The sequence below is a fragment of the Carcharhinus amblyrhynchos genome, chromosome 31, assembly GCF_965287045.1.
Source record: "Carcharhinus amblyrhynchos chromosome 31, sCarAmb.v2.hapA, whole genome shotgun sequence".
NCBI classification, from domain to species: Eukaryota; Metazoa; Chordata; class Chondrichthyes; order Carcharhiniformes; family Carcharhinidae; genus Carcharhinus; species Carcharhinus amblyrhynchos.
The window spans coordinates 19,363,133-19,384,394 of record NC_137354.1 but is presented as its reverse complement, the minus strand read 5'-3'; the positions used below and the strand labels follow the sequence as shown (position 1 = coordinate 19,384,394).

At 42.7% G+C, this 21,262-nt stretch overlaps 1 protein-coding gene across 2 annotated transcripts in view; it reads left to right on the top strand.

The window, feature by feature from the left end:
- The window catches only part of adamts14 (ADAM metallopeptidase with thrombospondin type 1 motif, 14), a 172,749-nt gene that overhangs the window by 14,326 nt on the left and 137,161 nt on the right, over positions 1-21,262 (top strand). For both annotated transcript variants that reach the window (XM_080215609.1, XM_080215611.1), the window contains one exon: positions 9,346-9,493. In XM_080215609.1, the coding sequence (XP_080071735.1) occupies positions 9,346-9,493 (148 nt within the window). The remainder of the gene's footprint in view (positions 1-9,345; positions 9,494-21,262) is intronic.

Sequence of the window (21,262 nt, the reverse complement as noted above, 5' to 3'; positions counted from 1 at the left end):
GATTTGGGAATACTGATACATAATTCCCTAAAAGTGGCGTCACAGGTAGATAAGGTCGTAAAGAGTGCTTTTGGAACATTGGCCTTTATAAATCAAAGTATTGAGTATAAGAGTTGGAATGTTATGGTGAAGTTGTATGAGACATTGGTGAGGCCAAACTTAGAGTATTGTGTGCAATTTTGGTCACCTAATTACAGGAAGGGTATTAATAAGGTTGAAAGAGTACAGAAAAGGTTTACAAGGATGTTGACTTGAGAAACTGAATTACAGAGAAAGGTTGAATAGGTTAGGACTTTATTCCCTGGAGCGTGGAAGAATGAGGGTAGATTTGATAGAGGTGTCTAAAATTACGACGGGTATAGATAGAGTGAATGCGAGCAGACCTTTTCCGCTGAGGCTAGGGGAGAAAAAAACTAGAGGACATGGGTTAAGGGTGAAGGGGAAAAGTTTAAAGGAAATATCGGGGGGAAGGGTTCTTCGCACGGAGTGGTGGGAGTGTGGAATTAGCTGCCAGATGAATTGGTAAATGCGGGATCACTTTTAACATTTAAGAAAAACTTGGACAGGTACATGGACAGGTATATGGTCCAGGTGCAGTCAGTGGGACTAGACAGAAAAATGGTTCGGCACAGCCAAGAAGGGCCAAAGGGCCTGTTTCCGTGCTGTAGTGTTCTATAGTTCTATGGTCTGCATGGGTTTTCTCTCAGTGCTTCGGTTTCCTCCCACAATCTGAAGGATATGGTGGTCAGGTGTATTGGTCATGCTAAATTCTTCCTCAGTGTACCCCAACAGGCGCCAGAATGTGGCAACTAGGGGATTTTCACGATAACTGAATGGCAATGTTAATGTAAGCCTACTTGTGACTCTAATAAATAAACCCTAAACTGTATCTTTATTCTCAGAATATGAAGGTTTGTGGAGAGATAGTGGTTGCACTGCTTGAGATGGTCCAGCCAGATCTGGCAGCAGATGACTGTAGCTGATGAAGTCTTTAGAAGGGTAAAATAGTGGCATGGGACACCGTGCATCACCTGTTGAGGGCAGTGAAGGGAGAGGCAATGGAGCTGTGGATCCTATGATTCATTCTTCTTCTATTCATCCAATGAGAGCAAATAATTCACCCCATTACACATGTACTTACCCATCAAATCCTAAAGAATGGCTGTTTTCCAATGTTACAGATTTGGTGCACACTCAATGTAATCAGTCAGCCAAAGTTTTAAAGTTAACAGAATCATGGAGATGTATTTGGATGATGGGTCAGAGGAGATGTCAGCAGCTGGAGAGACTAGCAGTGACAGGCAAGAAGTTAAATTAGTTACTAAAAATTCATAACCAGAAATGAGCATAGTAGGAATTTAAGTCTTGAGATTTAATCAAGTTTTAAAACATTGATTGACGGATTATTACACTGTGGGTGTTCCAAACCTGTAACATTGGAAAATAGCCATTCTTTAGGATTTGGTGGGTGAGTACTTATGTAATGGGGTGAATTATTTGCTCATTGGATGAATAGAAGAAGAAAACTAAATCATAGAATCTCTGCAGTGCAGGAGGAGGTCATTCAGAACATCGAGCCAACACTGACAACAATCCCACGCAGGCCCTATCCTCGTGATCCCATGTGTTTACCCTGTTAACCTCCTTGACGCTAAGGGGCAGTTTAGCAATAGCCAGTCAACCTAACTGGCATGTTTTTGGAATGTGGAAAAAAACCAGAGCACCCGGAGGAAACCCACAGACACGGAGAATGTGCAAACTCAAGACAGACTGACCTGAGGCCGGAATTAGAACATAGAACATAAGAACATAGAACATAAGAAATAGGAGCAGGAGTAGGCCATCTGGCCCTTCGAGCCTGCCCCGCCATTCAATAAGATCATGGCTGATCTGTCGTGGCTCAGTTCCACTTTCCCGCCCTCTCCCCATAACCCTTAATCCCCTCTCTTATCAAAAACCCATCAACCCGCTTCTTAAAAATATTTAGCGAGGCAGCCTCCACCACTTCAACGGGCAGAGAATTCCAGAGATTCACCACCCTTTGAGTGAAGAAGTTCCTCCTCAACTCCGTTCTGAACCGCCCCCCCTTTATCTTGAGGCTGTGCCCCCTAGTCCTACTGTCTTTTTTGAGCGGGAAGAGTCTTTCCACCTCTATCCTATCCATCCCATTCATCATCTTATACGTCTCAATGAGATCTCCCCTCATTCTTCTAAACTCTAACGAGTACAAGCCTAGTTTATTCAGCCTCTCCTCATAGCTCAACCCCCTCAACTCCGGTATCAGCCTAGTAAACCTCCTCTGCACTCCCTCCAGGGCCAAAATATCCTTGCGCAGGTGCGGCGCCCAAAACTGCACACAGTACTCCAGCTGCGGCCTCACCAATGCCCTATACAGCTGCAGCAAGACCTCCCTACTTTTATATTATAGAACATAGAACACTACAGCACAAACAGGCCCTTCGGCCCACAAGTTGCGCCGATCACATCATCACCTACCAACCTACAGACCTATCTATAACCCTCAATCTCATTAAACCCCATATACTCATCCAGAAGTCTTTTAAAAGACCCCAGCGAGTTCGCCTCCACCACCGCTGACGGCAGCCGATTCCATTCACTCACCACCCTCTGAGTGAAAAACTTACCCCTAACATCACTTCTGAACCTCCCTCCCCGCACCTTAAATCTGTGTCCTCTCGTAGCGACCATTTCAAACCGGGGAAATAGCCTCTGAGAGTCCACCCTATCTATTCCTCTCAACATTTTGTAAACTTCTATCAGGTCGCCTCTCAACCTTCGTCTCTCCAGGGAAAAGAGTCCCAGCTCCCTCAACCTAACTTCATAAGGCATGCCTCCCAGTCCAGGCAACATCCTTGTAAATCTCCTCTGCACCCTTTCAATAGCTTCTACATCTTTCCTATAGTGAGGCGACCAGAACTGCGCACAATACTCCAAATGAGGCCTGACAAGGGTCTTATAAAGTTCCAGCATTACCTCCCGACTCCTAAACTCAATCCCTCGATTAATGAAGGCCAGTACACCATACGCCTTCTTGACCACCTCCTCCACCTGCGAGGCCGATTTAAGAGTCCTGTGGACCCGGACCCCAAGATCCTTCTGCTCCTCAACACTACTCAGACTTCTGCCCTTGATAGTGTACTCGTTCATCCCGTTGGTTCTGCCAAAATGGACGGCTACACATTTATCTGCGTTGAAGTCCATCTGCCACTTCTCCGCCCAGTCCTGCATCCTATCTATGTCCTGCTGCAACTTTTGCCATCCTTCCAGATCATCCACAACACCACTGACCTTCGTGTCATCAGCGAACTTACTTACCCATCCCTCCACTTCCTCATCCAGGTCATTTATGAAAATGACAAACAACAAGGGTCCCAGAACAGATCCTTGAGGCACTCCGCTGGTGACTGACCTCCATTCAGAAAAAGCCCCATCCACAACCACTCTCTGCCTTCTGCAGGCAAGCCAGTTCTGGATCCACAAGGCCAAAGGCCCTTGGATCCCATGCCCTCTCACCTTCTCAAGAAGTCTTGCATGGGGGACCTTATCAAACGCCTTGCTGAAGTCCATGTACACTACGTCCACGGCACTTCCTTCGTCAATGTGTTCAGTCACATTATCGAAGAACTCAACTAGGCTCGTAAGGCACGACCTGCCCTTGACAAATCCATGCTGACTATTCCTGATCATGTCAAACCTCTCCAAATGTTCGTAAATCTTGTCCCTCAGAAGCCTCTCCATCAGCTTACCAACCACTGAGGTCAGACTCACCGGTCGGTAATTTCCCGGGCTATCTCTGTTCCCTTTCTTAAAAATAGGAACTACATCCGCAATCCTCCGGAACCTCTCCCGTCTCCATTGACGACGCAAAGATCATCGCCAGGGGCTCTGCAATCTCTTCCCTCGCCTCCCACAGTATCCTGGGGTACATCCCATCTGGTCCCGGCGACTTATCTACCTTGATAGAATTCAAAAGTTCCAACATATCCTCCTCCTTAATATTCACGTACTCAATCCTTTCCATCTGCTGCAAATCCATAACAAAATCTCCCAGATCGGCTTCCACCGTGAATACTGAGGCGAAGTACTCGTTAAGCACCTCCGCCATTTCTTCTGGTTCCACACAAACCTTTCCCCCCTCACCTTTTATAGGTCCTATCCCTTCTCTTCTTATCCTTTTACCTTTCACATATTTATAGAAGGCCTTGGGATTCTCCTTAATCTTACCCGCCAAGGTCTTCTCATGACCCCTTCTGGCTCTCCTAATTTCCCTTTTAAGTTCCCTCCTACAGTCCTTATACTCCTCAAGATCTTTAACATCTCCTAATTCCCTGAACCTCTTGTACACCTTCCTTTTCTTCCTGACTTGAACCTAGGTCCCTGGCGCTGTGAGGCAGCTGTGCTAACCACTGTGTCACCATGCACCATAATATTTTGTGCGATAATAAATTTTAGTCTGGGTAGTTGATGCAGAGCTGAATGGTATGATGAAATGCGTGCATTATTGTGACAGAAGTTGCTGGTTGTTTGGCATTGATGCCTATGCTGTTTGCATTCTCTAACTTCATAAAATGATACTTTTGTTTAGAATGCGGATGAAAGGGGGAGGAAGTGGTGCTGTACATTAGAACTTTGTCCTTTTATCTCAAGACCCTGGGACCAGTGCAGCCAAGGGTCATTGGATGAAAGTCTCTTCTCTGACGTATATGTAAAAGCTGTGGAGTAAAATGAGTTTGTATAGTTTCAATTCCATCTCTAGTGGGCATGAGTCTACAGCATAAAGCTGCCTATAGTCCGTTGCTAATTAGGAATGTCTCTCAAGGAGGCCCGTTGCATGGGTAGCGTGGGAATTCAAATGTAACTCGTAGTCGCTGTATTTTTCTCACTGTAGTTGAACCAAATTATTTGCAATGAAGAGTGAGCTTGACCCTCAACTAAGATTACTTGATGCTGACATTAGATAGATTTGAATTCTGTCGGTATCATTGCAACCCGTCCATTGGAAGTATACATTTTCAAAAAAACTGCTTAAAAAAAAAGCCTCTGTAATAGTGACCATAAAACCACTGTCGATTGTCGTAAAAACCCATCTGGTTCACGAATGTCCCTTTAGGGAACAAAGTCTGCCATTGTTTACTAGTCTGTTCTCCGTGTGACCTCAAACCCACAGCAATGTGGTTGACTCTTAACTGCTCTGAAATGGCCTAGCAAGCCACTCAGTTGTGTCAAACCGGTACAAAGTCTACAAAAAGGAATAAAACTAGACAGATTATCCAACACTAACCTGGATACTGGAAACAACAATAGCAAATTCAGCCTTGTTGACCCTGCAAAGTCCCCCTAGCTGATAAATCAGTACACCACTTAGGGAAGCACTGTGGGTGGCAAGGGCACAGATTTCAATGTCTATTGCCACGAATGGCTTGTTGGCATTACTATGGGTTGAGGCCTAAATGACATGGCTACTAAACTGTGTCTGCAGCAAGTGTTGAGGAAACTAACACGAGGGAAAAACATACCTGACCTTGTGCTCACCAATCTACCTGTCACAGCTGCATTAATGCATGACAGGATTGGCACGCGTGACTACTGTACAGTCCTTGTGGAGATGAAAGTCTCATCTTCATATTTCAGGAAATACTTCATTATGTTGTGTGGCACTACCATTGTGCTAAAGGGGATAGACTTCTAACAGATCAAGTGACTCGACTGGGCATCCTGAGGCTCTGTGAACCATTGGCAGCAGAATCGTATACAAGTGGAATCTGTAACCTCATGGCCTGGCATGCACCACTCTACCAAAGACAGATCAACCTGATTCAGCGGAGTGTACGCCAGGAGCAGCACATACCTAAAAATGAGGTATCAACCTGGTGAAGCTACAACATTTGACTGCTTACACATTGAGCAATGAAAGCAGCATGCGATAGACAGTGCTAAGTGATTGCATAACCACCAGATCAGATTTAAGTTCTGCATTCCTGCCACATCCAGTCATAAATGGTGGTGGGCAATTAAATAACTAAATAGAGGGGGCGACTCCACAAATACGGTATATAAATAAACTTAAACTTTAAAATTCAAAATGAGGTAGCTCACTGTATCAGTGCAAAAGAAAATGCATTTGCAACCATCTTCAGCCAGACTTACTGAGCAAATGATCCATGCTGGCCTCCTTCAGAGATCTCCAGCATCACAGATGCAAGTCTTTGGCCAATTTGACTCACTCCATGTGGCATCAAGAAATGGCTGAAAGTACTGGATATTGCAAATGATGTGAGCCCTGACAACATTGGCAATAATACTCAGGACTTGTGCTCTTAGCTGCAAGAACTAGCTGCATCCTTACCCACTGTTCCACTATAGGTACAACACTGAAATCGACTGAGCAGTGTGAAAAATTCCAGTTATGTCCTATACAAAAAGTAGGAAAAAAATCCAACCTGGCCAACTGCCGTTCCATCAGTCTGCTCTCAATTGGACAGTGTCGTTGATGGTGCTTTCAAGTAGTGCTTGCTCACTGACTCTCAATTTGGGTTCTGCTAGAACCATGCAGCTCCTCATCTCATTACAACCCGAGTCCAAAAGTGGGTAAAAGATTTGAGAACTGCAGAGGTGAGATGAGAGTGACTACCTTTGACATCAAGGCAGCGTTTGACCTGGTGTGGCATCAAGGAGCCCTAGCAATGGGAATCATGGGAAAAGCTCTTCTCTGCTTGGAATCATTCCTTAGCACAAAGGAAAGTGGTTGTTGGAGGTCCATCATCTCAGTCCCAAGACATCACTGCAGGAGTTCCTCAATATAGTATGCTAGGTTTAACCATCATCAGATGCTTCAGCAATAACCCCCTTTTCATCAGGAGGAGAATGTCCTAACATCAGCAGACAATGTTCATTACCATTTCCAATTCCTCATACACTAAAGCACCCCTTATCCATACACAGCAAGACCTGGACAGTGACTAGACTTAGGTTGATAAATGATAAGGGACTTTCCACACCACATAAGTGCACATAATGACCATAGACATTCAATGGCATTGCCATTGCTGAATCCGCCACTGACAGCGTCTTTAGGTTACCTGACCAGAAACCAAACTGGACTAGCCATTCACATACTGTGACTACAAGAGCAGGTCAGAGGCTAGGAATCCTGTGGTGACTAACTCACCTCTTGACTCTCCAAAGCCTGTCCACCATTTACAAGACACAAGTCAGAGGATACTTGCCTGGATGAGCACAGCTCTAGCAACACTTGATCTTGACACTGTCCAGGAAAAGCAGCCCACTTGATTGGCGCACCTTCTACATCCACCCTTCCAGCGCAGGTGCACGGTGGCAGTATTGTGTGCCATCTGCAAAACTCATTGAAGCAACTCACCAATGCTCTTTTCACAACCCCTTCCAAACCTGTGACTTCTACCACCCAAGAATAGGGGCAGCAGATGCATGGGTGTCATCCGGATTAAGAACTATATTGGCATTACTTTACTGTCACTGGGTCAAAATCCTGAAACTCCCTGCCTAACAACACTGTGCATAGACCTCAGTAGTTCAAGAAGGTGGCTTATCACCACCCTCTCGAGGGCAATTTGTCATGTGCAGTAAAAATGCTGGTGTCCACATTCTATGAAAAAATTCAAGTTGCAAGTTATGTTTTGTGCTGTCCTCCACGCTATTTGCCACAGTATGTGATGCCTGCTGCTGAACTGTGCTAATTCATAATGTGCTGCCTAGATGTAAGTACTGGAGTTCTGTCTATTCTTCAGTGTGCTTAACAAACGTATCAAACTCCTCCACCTCCCACATTTTCTGCCCCCAATTCATTTTGTAAGCCTTCACAGATACTTGAAACTCATGATTGCATCCAAGTAGCTGTTTTCCATTCAGCTGATGCATTTTGGCAGTCTATTAAGTTGTGGCAAGTGGCAACACTTTGTTCCAACCTGCCCTCATCTGACCCGTCTAATATGAACCATTCTATAGCTGGGCCACTCGTTTTCCGTTGTCCTCGCCTCGGGTGTTGATGCCATTATACCACCCCTAATGCAGCTGCGGCAGCAAATGAGCTTCCTCTTATGTCTTGGAAGTGCACCAGTTGATGCCTTCATTCACCAGATCCTTTAGACGAATTCTGACAGTTTGCTTCCAAGTTGATACAATCCAGCACCAATCTCTCAACTTGATTGACATAAATGGCTTATTGGAGACAAATAGCAAGGGAAATAAAATCTGGGATAAAACCAAATACGTGTATTTTGTACATCCCACCGTGGCACAGTAGTTAGCCTTGCTGCCTCACAGCGCCAGACACCCGGGTTCAGTTCTGGCTTTGAGTGACTGTCTGTGTGGAGTTCACAATTTCTTATGTGTCTGTGTGGGTTTCCTCCCAGTATCTGTGTGGAGTTTGCATGTTCTCCCTGTGTCTGCATGGGTTCCCTCCGGGTGCTCTGGTTTTCTCCCACTGTCCAAAGATGTGCGGATTGAGCGGATTGGCCATGTTAAATTGCCCCTTACTGTTGGTGGGGGTTGGGTGGCAGGATGAATATGGGGGGTTATGGAGATAAGGGCTGGGTGGAATTGTCGTTGGTGCAGGCTCGATGGGCCAAATGGCCTCCTCCTGCACTGTCGGGATTCTATGATGATCAATGATGGGGCAACACAGTGGTATAGTGAGTATCACTGCTGCTTCACAACACCAGGGATCTGGGTTCAATTCCCAGCTTGGGTCACTGTCTTGTGTATGAAGTTTGCACATTCTCCTCGTGTCTGCGTGGGTTTCCTCCAGGTGCTTCAGTTTCCTCCCACAGTCCAAAGATGTGCAGGTTAGGTTGATTGGCCATGCTGAATTGACCATTTAGTGTCAGGGGAAATAGTCAAGGTAAATGCATGGGGTTGTGGGGATAGGGCCTGGGTGGGATTGTGGTCTGTGCAGATGCAATGGGCTGAATGGCATCCTCCTGCACTGTGAATATTTGAGCATTGAATTGTTAAACACCAATAACTTTCCATTATTACAATCTCACTGTCATTTGATCTATTTCCATTCATACATTAAATTAGTGCATTTTTAAAAGAAAGCATGATCAGTGTCCCTAATTTTGCTATGTTGTTTAGCCCGTTTGCTGCAAGAAATAATTAGTGATAGGTAATGGAGGAGCCATTACCAGATACTGGCTCTAACTGGCAAAAGCCACTACAATGTTGTATTTTTAAAAAATCTACATTTGAAAACATCCGCAAAGGCCCCTTCCTCTTAATTTATGCAGAAATATTGCACCTTGTGGCGACTAAATAATGTACAATTCCCCCATTATATTTTAACAGGCTGGATTGATTCGGGCAGACACTGGCGAGTTTTTCATTGAGCCATTGGAAAAAGGGCAGCAGGCACAGGAGGAAAAGGGTCGTGTTCATGTGGTGTATCGTCGGCCATCTATCAAACAAGCACAACCTGAAGATCTACATGTTGAAGGTATTGAAAGGACTCATGGCTTCTGAAAGTATCAGCTTAAGTAATTTTTTTAAAAAGCATTTGTTGGATACAAAAATCTTGATTAATTTTGTTAATTTGATTTATTAAAGCTAATGTGGTCTCCAGACTACACTGCACACATGGTGATGATACCGAGCCTTTAAGAAGTGTTTTTTTTAATCATGTTTCTTGTAAGGCTGGGTTGAAAATTCAGCTTTGTTTTATACACTGACAATTTGTCTGGGCAACAGGCTGCTCAAATGTTGAGAATGCAGGATAATGACTGATTTTTCGCTAATGGTATGTTTGTCTAAACAGAGTTAATGCATTTGTGTTTTCTTGAGTTTCCTTTTGGGTTTCAGAGTAGGGTTTTGATTAGGTTGATTGACAGTTGTGTGGTAACGGGCGGAACCAAGCTTGCAGAGAAGATGCACACCTTTTTAAATAGTCAGTTTCTCCTTGGTTCTGGAAGAAGTAAGAGGCATCTTTCTATCTCTCTGGAGGTTGCTGACGAGCTGTTTGAAAGTGATGGCTCTCTCTCTCTCTCTCTCTCTCTCTGTGAAAAGATCTCTCTAGAGGTGCTCAAAAAGCTCTAGAGCTGTTAACAAGTACGCGCGTGTAAACCTGTGTTTGCTAACTGATTTTGAAGAGGGGTTTTAAATATGTAAGAGGAATATTGCTTGAATTGGAACTAATAGAGATAGGTTAGCAGTTAAGAACTGTATCTTGTCATGTTTAAGTATTGTTCAGTTGGTAAGTGTTAAGCTAATTCATTAAACTGCGTTGTTAAATAAGGTTTGTTTTGATATAATTCCCAGTTTGTCAGTAGAATCATACCTGGAGTGAAACATCATTTACTCACAGTGTCAAAATAGCAAATAACTGGGATCAAGACTAACTTCATAGTATACGTTGGGATTTCTGATCTCGTAACTGAACAATATTAATATTGCACAATATTAAGTGCTTTTTAATATTTTCATTCCGGATCCTTTATAAGTTTAAGTCCATATGACATCCACTCTGTAGGATATCTTATTTTCAGAAGAATCTCTTCTAAATTGAAATGATGTTTATAGTTTTGCCAAAATATTAATAGAGAATCCTATAAATTGATAGTTTAAGGTACTGCTTAGTAATTCTGTAACATACTTAACAAGCGTAAATTGCCTCTATAAGCTTTTACAGTCTATTTACTTTAATATTCAACATTCCTGTGTGATATAGAACATAGAACACTACAGCACAGACAGGCCCTTCGGCCCACAAGTTGCGCCGATCATATCCCTACCTACCAGGCCTATCTATGACCCTCAATCCCATTAAATCCCATGTATTCATCCACAAGTCACTTAAAAGACCCCAACGAGTTCACCACCACCACTACCGATGGCAGCCAATTCCACTCACTCACCACTGTCTGAGTGAAAAACTTACCCCTGACATCTCCTATGTTGTATTCTTTAAGGGCACTTGCACTTGACTTCTGTAGACAGTTCATACACTTCTCTTACGCACACAGAGCGTTTCAATGAAATGAGAAAAAAATGTAAAAACTTGAAATATTTAGATGCTCCTGAAATCTCGTGGCTCAGCCTCCATTTTAAAAAATCTGAATATACCTCAATGAAGCCCTTCGCCTTGACATTCAGTAGTGTTACCATCATTGAATCCTGCACTATCAACACCTTTGGGATTACCATTGACCAAAAACATCACAGTGACTACAAGAGCAGGTCAGAGGCTAGGAATACTGCGGCGATTAACTTACCTCCTGACTCCCCAAAGACTGTTCAATATCTGCAAGGCACCAATCAGGAGTGTGATGGAATACTCCCCACTTGTCTGGATGGGTGCAGCTCCAACAACACTCAAAAGCTTGCAATTATCCAGGACAAAGCAGCCTGCCTGGTTGGCACCACATCCATAGATATTCACTTCCTCCACCACTGATGCTCAGTAGCGGCAGTATGACCCATCTACAAGATGCTCTGCATTAATTCACCAAAGATCCTTAGACAGCATCTTCCAAACCCACAACCACGTCTGTTTAGAAGAACAAAGATAGCAGGTAGATGGGAACACTACCACTTGCAGGATTCCCTCCAAGTCACTCACCATCCTGACTTGGGAATATATAGCCATTCCTTTGCGGTCGTTGGGTCAAAATTTTGGAGCTCCTTCCCTAACAGCATTGAGGGTCAACCCACAGCACTTGGACTGTAGTGGTTCAAGGAGACAGCTCACCACCAGCCGGTGACGTCCATGTCCCACAAATGAATAAAAAATAATTAAATTTTGTATATTAAAGGCGCAGTATAAATGCGAGTCATAGGCAGCCATCTCAGGGTAGAGGCTGGTGATGTTGATTAGTATCATTTTTATTTCATCTGTTAATATGCGTTGCTGGGCTAGGTATTCTGCAGAAATGGGACACTCAAAACCTTATATAGAATTTTATTAGATATGAAATGTGAAAATCAACCTCCTGAGACTATTGTCTGTTCAATCCAGTTATATTTTTATTACCTCATGTAAAACTCGAGCATGCCAGTTATGATGAATTTGTATACAATAGGCATCTAAGAATGCTTGACTTTCCTTTGGCTTCAATATTAAGGCTTGAATTCAAATCCAGACTTGGCAATCCTGAATGAACGATTGAATGGCCAGTTCGTTAGGGCTGTATGTCAGGATGGAAAATAATGACCATGAGACTTGTTCCCGATACAATTTCGGTTGACGGGAGTGTGAGGTGGTAAATTATTGCAGGTGCACATTAGCAAAGATAAGCATTTGGATAACAAAGCCAATGAGAGAACTCACTAACGCCGGAGTTCCTGATATATAAGAAAAAGAGAATTAGTCTTGTGTTTGCTGTAATTGCTCTACCTGTGGACTGATTACTTTGATCTTAGGGGCTGACACAGATTAGGACTTGATTCTAAATAACAATTACCTGCATGATTTTGTGATTTTCCGATAAGAAGAAGCATAATTCAGATGAGAAGGGAAAACGTTGGACATTTAAAGCAAGGCATGACAGTCTAAGCTAGAATTTGAACCTCGAACTTTCTAATGAGAAGGATCTAATTGAACCAATTACAGTAAGATGGAAGCCCTCGATTTGAAATTTAGTTTGCGCGATATTTAATTTTGGATGCTGAGATAATTTGCTTCCATTTAATTGTAATCTGCATGATGTGAAAACTATTTTGCTTAATTGATCTTTAGCGTCAGACTGTTATTGTATTTTTTGTATGATTTTTAAAAAAACCACAGTTCTTCATAAGCCTTTCTCACTAATAGTTCATCACAATATGTGGCAATAGAAGGAAAACAGTAACAGATGGGGAGAGTGGAAAGTACGGAGAGTCTCCCTGAATTTTGGCTTTATGCAATTGCTGGCCCACATCCAACTTGAGACCACACACGTGTAATTCACACCTCATCACTTGTTAGCCTAAAAACTAGACCATAGGAACTCAAATGATGTTGTTCCTGGACTTTTTAATCAACTGATTTGAGAATGGTTGTTAATTGCTAAGCTTTGGTTATTAATATTTGTTCCTTCATTTGTTCTCCCTTCTCTCAAGTTACCGTTTTTCAATGAATCAAATGATTTAACTTTTGTACTACTTTATAGTGTAATCTATGATGAGCAGCTTCTAGGCCTATCTGTCAAGAATACTCATACCTCCATTCTGAAAAGGAACACTCACTATCTTAACCAACTCTACTTTTTCTCCAAGGACCTACAACAAGTTATTCATGCCCACAAGACCAGTTTTCTCTGTCTGAGTTCCAGCAATCCAGTTTCCTATTCACATACAGCACTGAACCCTGGTCACGGTTACCAGTGTCATCTGTTTGTCTGCAGCTGTCATTCTCTGTCCTCCTGACCTGCTACTCTTTATATTGTAGACAATTCCATTCTTACTCCCAGCCTGTCCTGTGGTTTCTATTTTACCAGTATCTCATGATTACGCTCGTACAGTTTCAAATACGGTCGCAATATCTCTAAGAGTTTGTCCTTCATGTCTTCACAATTCGCATGTGTGTGCCATGAGATTGTTTTATTGATCCATTCCAGTTTATAATCTACATATTACCCATCAGTACCATTACCTGAAAATTTGGTGGCAGCTTCTGTATGTAGTCAGTGGCACTTGATTCTCCTTCCACTGCACCATCACTGATTCTAGGTCTGCTGCTGTACTATGAATTATTACCACACAAAAGCAGGCCATTTGACCCATCTGCACTGACTTTATGAATGAGCAATTCACTTAGTGCCACTCTCCTGCCGCCTTTCTGTATCTGTGCACAGAACAATCTAATCCCCTTTTGAATGTTTCAATTGAACCTGCCTCCACCACACTCTTAGGCAATGCATTCCAGATCTTAACGCTTTCTCACAGCAAGTCGTTTTCCCTCATGTCTCATGCGCTTCTTTCTGGTTCTTGATCCTTTCACAAGTGGGAACAGTTTCTCCCTATCTACTCTATGCAGAACCCTCATGATTGTGAATACCTCTATCAAATCCCCTCCCAGCCCTTTTTTTTTCTCCAAGGAAAAGAGCCCTAACTTCTCCAATCTGTCTTCGTAACTGAACTTCCTCATCCCTGGAACCATTTGTGAAACCTTTTCTGCACTTTTATACATTTATTATGCAGCTGGTTATTAAAAATCAACTACTAGATCTTAAATCATGATGTTAACAGGAGTGGAACAAATGTTTTGTGGGGGGTTTTATTATGTATTTTTGGTTCTGACTTCAATCTTCCAGGCTTTTTCTTCACGTGGATCCTTGCCATTCTGTTTGGCTTTCAAGTCCATGTCTACTTATTAAGACGTCCTTTATAAATTTTCCATTTACTTCACCTCCACAGCTGCTTGAAACCCTCACCATACCTTCGTAAGCATCAGCTTTCCAGACCCCTATGCAGAATTGTAAATGACAATTACCTCTGTCCTTGCCAAGCAGCCTGTGCTCAAGTAAATTAATTTTAGGAATTTTATCTTCTGTTTTTGAAACTCCTTGTCCTTGATTCCACTCTTGCTGGGAAATTTTGTCCAGCCCTACAATCTCCATGCCCCAGGCTGTTTGCCTGGTTCCCACGTTTCTTCTTCATCTGTTGAAGTAAACAAAGAACATTCAGTTACGTAAAACTATGTGTCCCCTCAGGACATCCTGAAGTTTCATGGTCAGTGAACTTGAAGTGCAGTCATTGTGATATAGGCAAGCACACTGGCAATTTGCACAATGATATCAGAGCCATGAGAAATATGAGCAGGATTAGACCATATGGCACTGTGGGCCTGCTCTACCATTCGGTTTGATGGCCTCTCTCAAATCTACTTTCCTGCATGCTCCCCTTCGTTCCTTGAGAGACCAAAAATCTATTTGAGTTTTTTTGCTGTTCATTCATGGGATGTGGGTGTCGCTGGCTCAGCCAACATTTATTGTCCATCCCCAATTTCCCTTGAACCTAATGCGTTTCAGAGGGCATTTTAAGCACCAGCCACATTGCTGTGGATCTGGAGTCATATGTAGGCCATACCAGGTAAGGATGGAAGGTTTCCTTCCCTGAAGTGCGTTAGTGAATCAGATGGGTTTTGCTACGACAATCAACAATGCTTTCATGATTATTATTAGACTTTTAATTCCAGATTTTTGCCGTCTACCATGGTGGGATTTGAACTGGGTTCCCAGAGCATTACCGTTCATGTCTGGATTACTAGTCCAGCGATAATATACCATACCACTGCCTCTCCCTAACTGAATTTTGAACATGGAGATACAGTATGTATGTCTATATATATTTGTTTCTGATTATGTATATTAAGGAATATTTGTAAGTCAGGACACTGGGGCTAACAAGAACAGAGGATGCTGGAGGTCTGGCAGCATCTGGAAGGAGAGAAACAGAGTTAACATTCTAAGTCTTTTTAGTTCTTCATCAGAAGTGGAGGGAGGGAGACGTATTGGATATTAAATTGTAGCTACAATAAAAAGTATCAACTTCCAGAACAAAAGCTTGGTGTGGAGGGGGACAGGGTTTGCATTGAGGCAATACATGTATGGGATATTTAAAAACAGGGGCTTAAGATAGAGGAGAAAGGTCAAAATTTAAAGCTGCCAAACTCAATGTTGAGTCCTGAGTACTGTAACATGCCCAACTGGAAGATGAGGTGCTGCTCCTCCAGTTTACTTTGGGCTTCACTGGAACATTGCAGCAGGCCAAGGATAGACATATGGTGTGAGAATAAGGTGCTGTATTAACACAACAGGAACAGGAAGTCTGGGGTCATGATTGCGGAGTGAGCGAAGGTGTTCCACAAAGCAGTCACCCAGTCTGCATTTAGTTTCCCCATTGTAGAGGAGACCGCATTGGCGGCAGTGAATACAATAGTCCAAACCGAAGCAAGTGAAACGCTGCTTAACCTGAAAGAAGTGTTTGGGGCCTTGCACGGTGAGGAGGTAAATGGATAGGTGTTGCACCATCTGCGATTGCAATGGAAAATGCCGTGGAAAGGGGTTGGGGAGCTGTGTGTGATGGTGGAGTGGACCAGGGTGTTACTGAGATATCACCTCTATTCCTCTTCAAACAATACCAGGCTGGAGAGACCACAATTTGATGTTTCGCCCACAACCTCCAAACTCCTTTGTATTGTGCTGCATATTTGACCAAGTGCTGACAATATAGAATTGGGCTTCAGTCTACTATGTTTGGACAGAGCCAAACTGATAGCCAGAAGCCAATTTTGCTTGTGTCTCTGACCTATATCATTTTCTTTGAAACTCATTTTTCCTTGTTCAATCTCATTGCCTGAAAAACCTACATCTCAGATTGTGGCTTCTGTGTTATTTCCTCTTCTCTCCCCCACCTCCCCACCCACCCACACACACACACACACACACACACACACACACACACACACACACACACACACACCGCACCGCACCGCACCCCCCCCCCCCATCAAGTCCTTAGTTTCCTGTTTGGTCTCGATCTTTCCCCATTATAATGTCCTGTTAAATATTTTCCAATGTAAGGAAGCAAAGCATTAATGTAAGTTGGTGCTGAGGGAACTGGTCCAGACAGCACTTCCTTTCTTCAAGATGCAGCACTGTGCTGCCTCTCACTAATTGCTCAATCTAGAATTCCCTCAGTGACAACAAAAAGTTCAAATAACAGTTACAGCTGGGATTCAAGCCTATAATTTTAAGTCTTAAGTTAAATACAACCAACCTGCTTATGTACAGGACTTTTTCTGTCAGATCAAGCATTCGTAGGTCTGATGTCTCTTTGCTCTGACCCTAATTTGAGAAGATTGAAGTAATATAACATTTACTTTTCTGATTGAAGTAATATAACATTTTCCATTTCTAGCCTTGGCCAACCTCATAGAATCTCTACACTGCAGAAGGAAGTCATTCAGCCCATCAAACCTGCACCCATCGCAATCCTACACAGGCCCTATCCTCATAACCCCACGTATTTACCCCAGCCAGTGCCCTTGACACTAAGGAGCAATTTAGCATGGCCAGTACATCTAACCTGCACATCTTTGGACTGTGGGAGGAAACCAGAGCACCTGGAAGGAACTCAGCAGATATGGAGAAAGTACAGACTCCACACACACAAGGGCAACATGATGGTGCAGTGGTTAGCACTGCTGCCTCACAGCTCCAGGGACTCGGGTTCGATTCCCGGCTTGAGTCACTGTCTGTGTGGAGTCTGTACGTTCTCCCCATGTCCGCGTGGGTTTTCTCCGGGTGTTCCGTTTTCCTCCCACAGTCCAACGATGTGCGGATTAGGTTGATTGGCCATGCTAAATTGCCTCTTAGTGTACTGGGATGTGTAGGTTAGAGGGATTAGTGGGGTAAATATGTAGGATGATGGGGATAGGGCCTGGGCGGGATTGTTGTTGGGGCAGACTCAGTGGGCCGAAAGGCCTCCTTCTGCACTGTAGGATTTCTGTGATTTTTATTTCTGAGTTTCCCAAGGCCAGAATTGAATCCAGGTCTCTGGCGCTGTGAGGCTGCTGTGCTCACCACTGTGCCGTTCTTATAACCTGGTCATTGATATTGACAATTTAGCATTTAGTAAGCTCAAAGTGAGCTTAAATTAATGCTAAAGTTATTTTAAATTATAATTCTCTTCTAACTAAAGCCTCCTTTAGACTACATGAGGATCTGCTTATGATGTCGGAAGTGTGGAGTGGTCTGAGTCATCAAAGTCTACATCAGTGTTGATACATGCTGGTCCAGTTTGCATCCACCAATCTGGCCATATATGTTCATCCAGTGTCTGTTCTGATTTTACAAGGCAGCACATCAGAACAAGCCTCTTAAGAAGTATCCCGTAATTCAACCATATACCGTTTTAAGTGAAAGGAAGCTCCTGGGTTCGATGTGAGACCCATCTGACTGTCGAAATAGTCAATTTCTCACAGGCAAAAGTGAAATGTGCCTAATCTTTGTTTAAAAAAAAGATATGGGCCTGATTTTTGATGTTATGTGCACATTCTCTGAGTAAGCAAAACAGGATATGATACTGATTGAGTTAGACCAGTAAAATTCGCATTATTCAGACAGATTCTTTAATGACACTTCAAATGTGCTTACCATTGCCTGGTTCTTAATGGATGCATATTTAGTGGTGAGCATATGCAATGTTGGACAAAGGAGTAGCTATATAATTTGCAAATGAAGAGTCTTGGCAGGTTTACAAGGGTCTCATTCATAAATATATTCACAAATAGGGTTGTGTGTTGCTGAAGAACCAGAGAGTGGGGATTATTTCAGTCTTGTGTTCCTCAGACATCATCTTAAAATCATGACATTAACTCAATACTTTGCCAACCCTGGAATCACGTCAAGTTTTGCTTAAAAAAGGAGAAATTTTCATTTCTAACCTTGGGATTTTTTTTATTCCTTTCCATGAATTAAGAATTGTTTGTGAATCTGTTTTAAACCAAGTTATCTTCCTTCATTGATTTTGTTGCATGAAAATGGAAAAATTACTTTCTTCCTCTCCTGTGGAAGTACCGTGACTAAATTGCTGTCCATTTAGATTTGTGGAGCAAAGAAATAATGGTTGTAGTACATGCAAGTTGACAGTGTTTATTCCTTTTCCCCTGACCTAGAGTTGAGATGCCAGACTTTTCACAGAAGCATTTTTGGAGTGTGTATATGTATGTATGGTTAAAGCTTTACTGAGCAAAAGCACATTCATGTCCAAATAGTTGATGGAATGAGCCCTCAATATCTGTGTAACAATTGATGCTTTCCCTCAGCTCCGGCCAGTCTTTGGTCCTGTTTATGAGTTCTTGATCAGTGATGACATTACATAGAAACATAGAAAATAGAAGCAGGAGTAGGCCATTCGACCCTTCAAGCCTGCTCCACCATTCATTTTGCTCATGGCCGATCATCAAATTCAATATGAGACCACCACACCTCCCCCATATCCTTTGATCTCTTCAGCCTCAAGAGCTATATCTAATTTCAGTAACATAATACATGCTTAAAGTTGTACTTGAAGAATGAAAACTCTGGTTTGCAAGTTCTGGCATTGGACAAATGTCATAACAAATCTTAAGACATTGATCAACCCAAAATCATAATTGAGCCAAATGCTTAAGGGACATTGAGAGAATTGATTTGATTTGATTTATTATTGTCACAGGTATTGCGATACAGTGCAAAATATTGTTTCTTGCATAGTATATAGTCAAAGCATACCATACATTGTATTGGGCAGCACAGTGGTTGGCATTGCCTCTGTGCCAGGACCTGGGTTCAATTCCTGGATTGGGTCACTGTCTGTTAATGTAAGCCTACTTGTGACACTAATAAATGAACAAGAGTGCGTAGGGGAGAAGAAAAGGACAGGGTGCAGGACATAAAAGAGTTGGAGTTCATTTTTAAGTACATAGATGAAATTAGAGGGTATGCTGGGGACAGCTCACAAGAAGTCGCCTCGCTCTTGCCATGTTTATTCTTTGAATTGGAACTTCAACACCATTCCTTCATTGGATCAAAAGCCAGGAACTCCCTAACAGCTCTACACCTATGCCATGTGAACTGCAGAGATTCAAGAAGGTGGCACACCGCCCTCTTAATGGCAATGGGGAATGGACAAAGTCTGGCCTTGCCATCTCACATTCAATGTTCCCTCTTAAACTCAGCAACCACAGGAAAGTTCCATGCTGGCCATGTACAAATCAGCCCATTTAATTCACTGAGCATGCACAACAACTTGTTCAGGGCCTGCACACTTCAGCAGATCACCTGCTCATTACGAAACAATAATTACACTGTGGGACAGTGGTTAACACTGCTGTCTCACAGTGCAAATGACTCGGATTTGATTCTGGCCTTGGGTCACTGTCTGTGTGGAGTTTGCATGTTCTCCCCATGTCTGCGTGGGTTTCCTCCGGGTGCTCCGGTTTCTTCCCACAATTCGAAATAAGTACTGGTTAGGTGCATTGGCCATACTAAATTCTCCCTTGATGTATCTGAACAGGCACCAGAGTGTAGCGACTAGGGGATTTTCACAATAACTTCATTGCAGTGTTAATATAAGCCTACTTGTGACGCTAATAAATAAATTTCAAATAAACTTTAAAACTTAGTGCAGAGGCTGTAAACATAGGAATTTGTTACAACGCTTAATCACGTTGCAACTCTGAATATAGTCTAATCTTAATTTGTTGTTGTCTAGTTAGGTTATTGTGAAGGTGAAAAAAAATCTGCAAGGATAATACTAGAGCTGAGAAGATATGTTGATCATGAGAAGGGACAGAGCAGGCTGAGGATGAACAGAAGGAGATCTTTAACACAATGAAAGTATAGAGCAGAGTAGACCAAAGAAAATGTTTCCATTTGTAGGAATGAGATAATGAGGAGACCACAAATCCAGTGGGGGGATTCAGAGGCGAGTCTTCAGTCAGAGACTGTGGTATGAATGTATGAAGGACCGTGCTACATCAAAGAGTAGTTGAGTCCAATAGCATTGATTTATTTAAATGGAGGGCAAAAGGATATCCCAAAAGGACACATATAGGGGATTGGGAGGGGCCCCACTTACAGCATAAATGTTGGTGTAGACCAGTTGGGTTGTAGATTGTCTGTAATGTGATTAAATTTATTCTCGGCTAAATCCTGCAGGAAAAATAATAGCATGTTCCTCCGTTATGGTGTGTAGATTGGTTACCAAATTCAGGGACTAAAGGATATGGGTAAGCTGCAACCTCCACAACTCGTTGGTTTAGCTATCTCATTCCAATGTATGCTCTGTACTAAAGGAACCTTGCCTTTAACCTCCACCATCTTTTTAAGAAGTTGGTGGCTTTGCACATTAGTTACCATTAAACTCGCCACAGATAATTAGCGTTTTAAGTTAAGTGGAAGTACATTTTTATTGATGTGGTAATTGTTAATGCAATACCAATGAACCTCATTAGTTCATAATGTTCCAATTCATTCTTGTGTTTTGTATTTTTTCATAGAGATTTAAAATGCTTTTAAATTCATGCTTCTGTTTTTTCTTTTCTATCCTCTTTTCTCTTTCTCGATCCAATGTTTCTTACCCACGCTTTCGATTTCTGTACCTGATTTGACCCTTAACTCACCCAACTCCTCTGTCATTTCTCTGCTCCTTCATGCAAACCTTAAATCTTAGAAATTCAGGAGATAAACCATTGGTGCCAAGTTTACAAAGGTCCCTAATGCCTTATTACCAAGTTCACACCTCT